We start from the raw sequence: 9,868 nt of genomic DNA, 5'->3' as shown, positions 1-9,868 counted from the left end.
GACAGACTATAGTCATTTAGACATCTGTATGCATGTTGGACACCACTAAACGCATGATACAGACAAAAACAAAACCAATCAATATTTTCTATAGATTTAATAAATTTACAAAAAACGCTACTTAAAGCCGCATGCCTCCAGAGAGCCAAAAAATGTAAGAAAAATCAAACTTGAGAAAAATGTATTCAATTAAACCGGTAAAAACACAACAACCCAACATGCCTGATAAGCGCTTGTATAAAAGGAGCTACCCGCGGGCACGGACAGCTAGTAAGGCCCCCACGATTACACGTTTAAACGGATTCGTTTCGATTTTCATTCATAAACGTTTACGACATTGTTTACCGTTTAATCGAAATGACCATATTGTCTTACAAAATTTCTTAATCATTGCCTGTAATCATGGATTTTATCAATTCTAGTTGTTTATTCCAAAGTAAACAAACGGAAAATAGGTGTGTACAACCCTCCACACAGCATTACATTTTTACATAATACATTTTTGGTAAAAAAATGTGGTTACATGCAACAAATGTGTGCTGACTCAATCGTGATGAGCCCTTCGCAATCTTTATTTGTACATGTGTAAAAAATAGAAAGAAAGACATCATTCGGTTACTCAAATACATGGTGTGTATAGTACATAGAGGTACCACCGTTTAAACGGTATCGTTTCGGTTATTAGCAATCGTGTAAACGTTTACAAAAAATTGTAAACGTGGGAGCCTTAACAGCTAGACAACCGAGTACTCATAATCATGGGTACTTTGTTAAGTTTGTATATATTGGCTATTGCTATAATCTTAAATATTGATACGGCTTTCGGGTATGTAATAGTATTGATAGTTTTTCAGCTATTATTATTATTATCATTAAAATTATTTTTATTATTATTATTATTATTATTATTATTATTAATTCATTTATTTATATTTTCATTTTAATTATTTTATATTTTATCTTTAAAAGAAACTTTACCATTTTTCATGATTTGGAAAGAAAGTATACTTGAAAATGGTACTTTTTTATTTCATTTATTTATTTATTCGTGGTTTTTTATTTGTTCATTTGAATTTTCCATTTTAATTAATTTATATAACATTTTAAAGAGAAACATCTTATTTTGAAAATAAAGGAAGTAACTTGAAAAAGATATTTTGTTTTTAGATGAAATGAAAAAAGAAAAACAATGTATAAGTATATATAATAAGATATACATGTAAATAGAAATCAAATGTGTATGTTCAAAAATGCCTAAAATATCCGTGATCATTTATCATTACATAAAATATTCTAATATCTGATAACTTTATCGAAAATGTTTTCTCTTAATTGTCCTTTAACGGCAACCAATCCATAATCACCGAGTATCGAAATGATTAATTAAAAATAGAGAACTGGGTATCATTGTCGAATACTAGAATGCTAAAAAATATATTAAAAGTGAACAAAGCCCATCAAAGCAACGGGCCAAGTTACTTGCTTAATCTTTCTCCCAAAAGTGTCTCTAATTCTACGTTTGCTGTCACCGAAATGATAACAACTGTGTGACTATCGGCGAACACATGTTTTTACAAACCTTTTACTCCTTCATCCATTGAGTTATGGAACAATTTGGATGATAATATTAGACATGCAGCGTCACAAAGATATGTTTAATCCACAAGCTGTTCCTAAATATTTTCTATACGGAGATCGAAGTTTATGCACGTATTACGAATGTAGTGATCCTAATGCGGATTTTTATTAAAAAATCTTGTGCGAAATATTTCAAATATTTAGTAGTTATTTACTATCCATCCAGTTTCGCAGACGCCCAAAACTCCTCTACTATTATTCAGTTTTTGTTTGTAACTGTTCCATTATTCTTTAGATTATTCAATAATTCAAGGAAGAAGCTATTGCTAAAGTTGTAAGAACTCGTGGGTCAACCATTTTGGTACTTTTGTTAATATACTGTTATAGATGTGTACAAAATGAGAATTAGAAAAAGTTTACATAAAAAGCAACAACAACAACAAAAATGTTTTTATCGACTAAAGAATAAATTTACTGATTTCATCGTCATCTATCCGTAGAAGTGATAAGGAATTACCATAGTTGTTTTAAATTAATAATAACTAAGCAAAGAAAAGCATATTTGAAAAAGAAAGATAATAAGCGGAAAACCGCTCATTTGTTATGTATCTTTGGGGTATTGCTTTTTCTTTAATGATAATTAGCTAGATAGAATTCTGAAAGAAATCAAGCAGGTTTTACCACCTGATTCAGAAATATAACTACTTTTACTTGTATAACTACCTTACTCTCTCATTTTACATTAAAATGTATTGTTAAAACTATAAATATTTCTTCGAATAATGTAACAGCAAACCATTAATCTGACCAGACAAAAAAAAGGAGAAAATATAAGAAAAATGCCCCCAGTGGGGTTTTAATCATGCCCATTGGAAAATATTTTTCCTAGGTGAAAATGAAGTTTAGAGGGTATATAGAAATCAGCTTTTCAATCGGTCCGTCCACTGCATGGTTTTCGGACGATAATTAAAGTTTGGAATGAGTTATTGTAATCAAATTTCGTACATAGCAACCTTAATAAATACTCTGGTTGTGATTTATTGGACCCCTTGGCGGCAAGGTCAAGATCACTGTTACTAAAAATAGCAAAAAAGTTTCCTGTAAATAATGAACCCCCGGGAGTCAAGGTCAAGGTCACTGGTTATCAAACTTTTTGTGGGGGTTGCGTTCATTGAACGCCGCCTTTCCTTGTTGGTCTTGTTTTTTTTTTTGGTATATGGAAAGCTTATATGAAGATCCTGGTTTGGATTACTCTTGGACACCAAGGGTCAAGGTCAAGTTCACTGTTGCTAAAAAGACAAAAAAAAAATCCGGATGGTGAATAGAATAAAGAATGAGATATTGTAACAAAACTTGGTAAACATATATGAATACACTGGTTGGGATTGCCTTTGGACCTCCTAGGATCAATGTCAATGTCATTGTTACTTTATTGATTTTCAAAAGATAAAAGTTAACAAATGATTATAATCATTTACCAAGGCAATTTATTGTAGTAATCATTGGTTCATCGTTGAAACATCATAAAATATAGGGAGTGTTTTGCATCTGACCACTTATTATTCAAAGAGTTTTTAAGGTAGCAGGTGGGGTTTTGAATCACCTTTAGTGATAGCTCTAGTTTATTATTAATGTAAGGGATTGGCTGACACATCACACTTTTAAGGTCATTTGGTGTTTTTCCAACTTTAGCTTTACTGTTGACAAAAGACATCAGTTGCTCCACCGAGCATTTTTAAGGCAAAAGCGTTCACCTGAACAAAATTACAGATATTCCATAGACCTGCTGGATGGCCTTCTCAACTTAAACAATCAATGAGCTCAAAATTACACTTTAGAATAATCATATTACTAGTGCATGCAAGATTACTGTTTAGTATATATATGATAACTATTTAGTACATGCAAGATTACTGTTTAGTGCATGCAAGATTACTGTTTAGTATATACATGAATACTGTTTAAAATATGCATAATTACTGTTTAGTACATACATGATTACTGTTTAGTACATGCATAATTTATATTGTTTTGAGGGCCTCATGGAAGATTGATATGTTTGTTCAAATGAGTTCTCTCGTTTTATTATAATTATTTTTATTTTTATTATTTTTATTATTATTATTATTATTATTATTATAATCATCATCATCATCATCATCAGCATCATCATTTATTATTAATTATTAATTATTTTTATTTTTATTATTATTATTATTATCATCATCATCTTCATTATAATCATCATCATCATAATCATCATCATTAATAATAATTAATTATTAATACATTTTGTAATTAATTATTATTTTTTAATTATTAATTGTTATTGTTATTGTTATTATTATTATTATTATTATTATTGTTGTTGTTGTTGTTATTGTTTTTATTGTTATGATTGTTGTTATTATTATTATTATAATTATAATTATTATTATTATTATTATTATTATTATTATTATTATTATAACTGTTTAGTTCATGCAAGATCATTATTTAGTACGTGCAAGAATACTGTTTAGAATACGCAAGATTATTGTTTAGTACATGAAATATTATTGTTTAGTACATGCAATATTACTGTTTAGTACATGCAAGATGACCGTTTAGTACGTGCAAGATTACCGTTTAACCCTTTACCTGATATATACGCGAAACAACGCACTTTCGACCCCCCCCCCCCTTTAGGCCTGAAATAGTGAAAAAATGTCCTATTTGGGCCCCAAACACATGTTTTCGTTTGAGAAATGTTGCTAAAAAAAGTGAGCACTTTTTCGGCACCGCCCCCTATCCAAAAGATACATCAGGGGGGTGCCAGAAGGGGGATGTGTCCCCTTCTGTTTGGGGGGGTTTGAAGGGGGCGGAGTCCCCCTCATCACCAAGAAAATTTTGGACTTGTGAGAGGCTTAAAATGACCCAGGTCGATCATAAGGCAACGTGGAACCAACGCTGAAAAGCCTTTGACTCTATCTCAATCCCTTGAAATTTGCAGCACTTTGAAATAAATTTTGATGGAAAAAATCGAGGCAAAATAGTGATTTTTGGCAATTTTGAGATGTCCCCTCGTTGCCATGGTAACAGGACATTTAAGACTGAGCATGTCGTTACAAAGGCAATGGTCCAGTCAACATTTGTGCCAAGTTTGATTAGTATCGAAGCATTTTTCATAGTTTCATAGCAGTTTGAACTTGTAAGAGGAGGCTTTTCAGTGAAAATGGCCATTTTTCACAATATGCTCATGGGGGAAAGGGTTAATACGTGCAGGATTACCGTTTAGTACGTACAAGATTACTGTTTAGTACGTACAAGATTACCATTTAATACGTGCAAGATTACTGTTTAGTACGTGCAAGATTACCGTTTAGTACGTGCAAGATTACTGTTTAGTACGTGCAAGATTACCGTTTAGTACGTGCAAGATTACTGTTTAGTACGTGCAAGATTACCGTTTAGTACGTACAATATTGTTGTTAAGTACGTACAAGATTACCATTTAATACGTGCAAGATTACTGTTTAGTACATGCAAGATGACCGTTTAGTACGTGCAAGATTACTGTTTAGTACGTTCAATATTACCGTTTAGTACGTGCAAGATTACTGTTTAGTACGTACAAGATAACTGTTTAAATACATATCTTTACGCTAAAAATGTTTATGAAAATCTCTTTAACAATTAAATCAATTAGAGAAAGATTTGGTAAGGCTTGTATATTTTAATACGCGCTACCCAGTACTTTGTGTTAAAGAAACTATTTATCAATTAATAGAGCTCACATAATTTAAGTCTATTTTGTTTTTATGATAAAATGATATTTCGTATACACAAATAATTATTATCATTGTAAAACACATTCGGACAGCCTTTTATAACACAATGGTAGCCATAGGTATTTCCCATGTTTTACCTGTGTTTATATCTTCTTTCTTATGATAGTATTATTAGTATTATAAGCAATTATAAATTAACAGTTAATGGTCTACATTTTAAAATCGATTATCATCCTCATTTGAACAGATTTTGATCAAATTCATGTGTCCTGTGTTAAAATACAGTGAATAATTAGCAACTAGTATGTTAGAACGAAACGGTTTGAGTACGAAATCAAATTGACGTCTATGACGTCAGATATCTATGATGTCAGTGACGTTAGCGCCATTCATTAGAAACGACGTTTATGCCAAAGGCAACAGTATATTCTAGATCACATTAAATCATAAAAACTGTTTAATGGATGAAGAATTAAATTAAGAGATGTTAAAACGCGACATTCTTGGGCATTATCCCGTCTTTGTCCCCTAGGGGATGTCTTAATTATTTTCGTTATATATCACTATAACAGTAATGTAATAACAACTGATCGTTCTCAAGCAGACGCATGCATGAAAAATATACTTACAAATGCTGAACTTCGTGTATTTTCGGTTAAATCCGTGTCCGTTAAATCCGTGTTTCCTCGTTACATTCCGTAATGTATCAAAATTGTTTAAATATAATATTTATACTGAATGAATGTTATTATTTACACTACACTACATATATACACTGTACATATATTAGTTGATGCTTTATATATATATTTAGGCAAAATCTGAATCGGAGACGACCAGGAAAATGCCTCTTTTACATATGGATTTTCCAAATTTTTTTTTGTCTGCTTGTCTTTTTTCCTAATGTAACATATCCTGATGGATGGCACACACTATCAACTTTCATTGTATGTTTTTTTTTATTTTTCTCTGTGTTCTTCAATTTCAGACGTATAGGATCAACTTTCTTCCGTAACGTTACAACATCTCTATGCTCTGTTATAGTTCTATTCACTTCACTATCACTAGATTCAGTTTCTTTTTCTACATCTACTTCTCTTGAAGTTGACTGTTTTGAAGTACAAGTACCTTGTTTTTCACTTGTGACATATGCAGCGGCTGCACTGCTTGCACTGTCAGAAGAAATGGATATAACATCCACTTCAGATAAGTTCGATCCTGAATCAGTGTCAGTATCGTTATCTGTTAATGTATGTATAACTTCCCATTCCCGGAAGGTTGCATCGTCACATTCAATGTTCAAGTCCCATGAGTCAAAGAGAGTAGTTGGTTAAGAATACTTTGGGGGCTTTTTCAAACTGTAAATGTCACGTAATAAATAAAAAAAAGGCTCAAAATATCTCCCTTTCACCTCTGATCTCCAAATTACTTCTGCCAGGTGACCTTCAAATTGACTTATTTGGGTTTCCTGCAATACTTTTGAAGTGATCCTTGGCATGTTTCCATGCTCCCTCTATTCTATTAATATGTACCTGAATTACCTCCCCTGTATCAAGATTTCTATAAGAACTTTTGAATGTGAACTTTTGAATGACGGAGAAGTGATTATATCCCAACTCATTTAAAGGGCAGTAAGCGCTCCATTGTCGAACCTTTTTCTACGTGACGTTCAATGAGGGGTAACAAAGTTTTCTGAGATCTTTCTCTTACAGGATATAATATAATTGAATTTGATTCTCTTTCTACCATTCCAAATACCCATATCTTACAACCTTTTCTGGGATTTCCTCTATGATGTTTAATTCTTCTACCAAATAGTGATTCGTCAATTTCTATTACTCCCTTCAATTTACGAGTAAGTACATGTGTATGAAAGTGTTCTTTAAACAGTTCTCGGATAAAACTACCCCAGTCCACCCCTGTACTTTGATAGTGAATGCCTGATTGCCTACTACATTGATATAGCGTATTTGCTTCTAGATAAGTTTTAATGAACACCATTATATCTTGTATGGTTAATTTTGATTTCTCAAAGAAGCTGTACTTCCTACTTGCACATTCATGATTACGATTTCTGTTACATCTTAAAGTAAATCCAGTACTTCTCCCCGACATCTTACAAAATTTCATTATGCCGTGACATTTAGAACTGGATTCTTGGTTTGATACTTTACTAATACATGGTATTTCATTTGGCAGAAGTCCATTTCTTATACACCATTTCACCACAAAAGAGTCTTCTTGCATAAAAAGATGGTAAAAATTCCAAGGATTATAGAAATCTGATACAGTAATATCATCTACATCTATTTTTCTTCTTCTAAATCCACCACCAATACGAAAACTAACTTTCTCTTGTAATTCCTCTATAGAACCACCTTCGGCCATTTTATAACATATAATACTGACTACCTATAATACTATGCAGATATTTCAGTTCGGCAAAATAATATTAATTCAATATTCACTCAAGCAACAAATACCTTTTTCTGGACATAATTTCATTCAATATATTATTACTCTTCAAGTCACAAATATTATAGCAAATGAGGAACAAAATGGGGAACGGAATGAATAAATTTTTATAAATAAAATTCATTCAATAAAAAGTGAACACTTGTAACTTTCGATATACATTTAATAACATCATATGTTACATATTCAACTTCATATATCACATAATTTAACAATTCCATTCATTCCGTCAATACATTTTTTATTTATGTATAATATATGTATAAAACAAAAACATTTCAAATTGCCTTTTTATGCACTATATAAAACCTATGAAAACCATCTTCAGGTAAATTCTTACTTTTAAAACACATTAATAAGAAAGTTATAAATAATACAGTTTGTTTGTAATGAAGTTAAATTACAATGCAATGAACAGATATCTTTATTTTAATAACGACTTTCATTCCGTATCCCCCCAAGAAAACCCTCTTCCCGGGAAATCTTCCCTTTCTAAGGCATCTATAAAACAGTAATATATAATACACTCTCTCTATATATACTACCGTCTTTGTCCCCTCAAAGTTTCCCCTATTTATATACACACATAAACATATATAATTATATATATCGTATTTTATGAATAAAACTCATTCAGTAAATACATCACTTTAAGACACTTTCCCCCAAAAGATTGCCAAGCCCCATTTTCTCATTGCATAGTATCCCCCAAGAAAACCCTCTTCCCGGGAAATCTTCCCTTTCTAAGGCATCTATGAAACAGTAATATATAATACAGTCTCTCTATATATACTACCGTCTTTGTCCCCTCAAAGTTTCCCCTATTTATATACACACATATACATATATAATTATAGTCATCGTATCTTATGAACAAGGTTAGCTTTTAAAAAAGCTAGTAGCGACTCGCTTCGTGATTTTTTTCGAGGGGTGTGTTTAAATGTAAAATGACAGTTCTGTTAGCTGAAGAGACTTCAGCGAACATCAAAATAAAAGTGACATATATATAGTTATGGAAGCCAGTTCTCTTAGTTTAACAAAGAGGAATATGAGTATATTTGAAGATGCATGTAAACAGATAGAATGAAGTACCTATGTCAATGCACATTTACTTTATGGCCTGTTGACCTTGACCAAAAAATGTTAGATAGGTAGACTACATTCATAAAGATGTCTCTTTATACGAAGTTAAGTTGTAATATGTTATTTAGTATTGGAATGAGTGACAGACACAAGTCCTACACAGGAATATATTACTGAAGAACTCTCTTGGGTGTGGGCAAATTTAGATTCATGGGGCATTACTAACATTTGATTTGTACAAGTTCTTAAGGCATTAGTACATATTCAATATTAAAGCTTGAGGCATTTGAGTTTATATCAATAAGACTTAAACATATTTTCCCTTAACATATTGATAAAAATTATGTCAAGTCCATCTTATGTGATACATTTTAAACAAATGGATATGATGTAGATACATGAACAAAATTTTAAAGTGGTCAACAAGACAATACCACATGCCAAATATTTAAGGTTTAGGCATTAAAAGGTATAAAGGTGTGCGTGTGTGTTTCTATATAAGACGTGTCCTTGACCTATGTGTAGAACTATATGAACAACTATGAAAGAGGACTCCTGATGGTATTAGATATATAGCGATCCGGGAATTAACCACTGCCATGTCATATTCAGAAAAGCCGGGATCGTATTAACCCATTACGCGATAAACACGTCTTTTAACGCCTTTTTCACCCCCCCCCCTTTTTTTGTTGTCTCACATGGTGAAAATGCCTTATTTAGGCCCCCAACACTTGTTTTTGGTTGAGAAATGTTGTTTAAAAAAGTGACCACTTTTTCGGCGCGGCCCCTAACCGAAAGATACATCAGGGGGTTGCCAGAAGGAGGATCGATCATAAGGTAACGTGTAACCAACGCTGAAAAGCATTTGACTCTATCTCAATCCATTAACAAGTTGCAGCACTTTGAAATCAATTTTGATGGAAAAATCTTTTTTGTTATCAATTATATTAAGTACATGTATA

At 31.8% G+C, this 9,868-nt stretch overlaps 1 protein-coding gene across 1 annotated transcript; it reads right to left on the bottom strand.

Annotated features, from left to right (window-relative positions):
• Positions 1-6,514: 6,514 nt before the first annotated feature.
• LOC132743075 (uncharacterized) lies at positions 6,515-9,553 on the bottom strand. Its single transcript, XM_060731585.1, has one exon. It carries the CDS (start codon positions 7,734-7,736, stop codon positions 6,966-6,968), a length of 771 nt encoding a protein of 256 aa, XP_060587568.1. The 5' UTR covers positions 7,737-9,553; the 3' UTR covers positions 6,515-6,965.
• Between the last annotated feature and the right edge of the window lie 315 nt (positions 9,554-9,868).

This window comes from Ruditapes philippinarum, unplaced genomic scaffold, assembly GCF_026571515.1.
Source record: "Ruditapes philippinarum isolate M1 unplaced genomic scaffold, ASM2657151v2 ctg4970_1_1_1_1, whole genome shotgun sequence".
Taxonomy (NCBI): domain Eukaryota; kingdom Metazoa; phylum Mollusca; class Bivalvia; order Venerida; family Veneridae; genus Ruditapes; species Ruditapes philippinarum.
This window is presented reverse-complemented; position numbering and strand designations above follow the sequence as displayed.

Coding starts and splice junctions, on each gene's coding strand:
- LOC132743075 (XM_060731585.1), bottom strand. CDS start 7,736: ATGGCCGAAGGTGGTTCTATAGAGGAATTACAAGAGAAAGTTAGTTTT.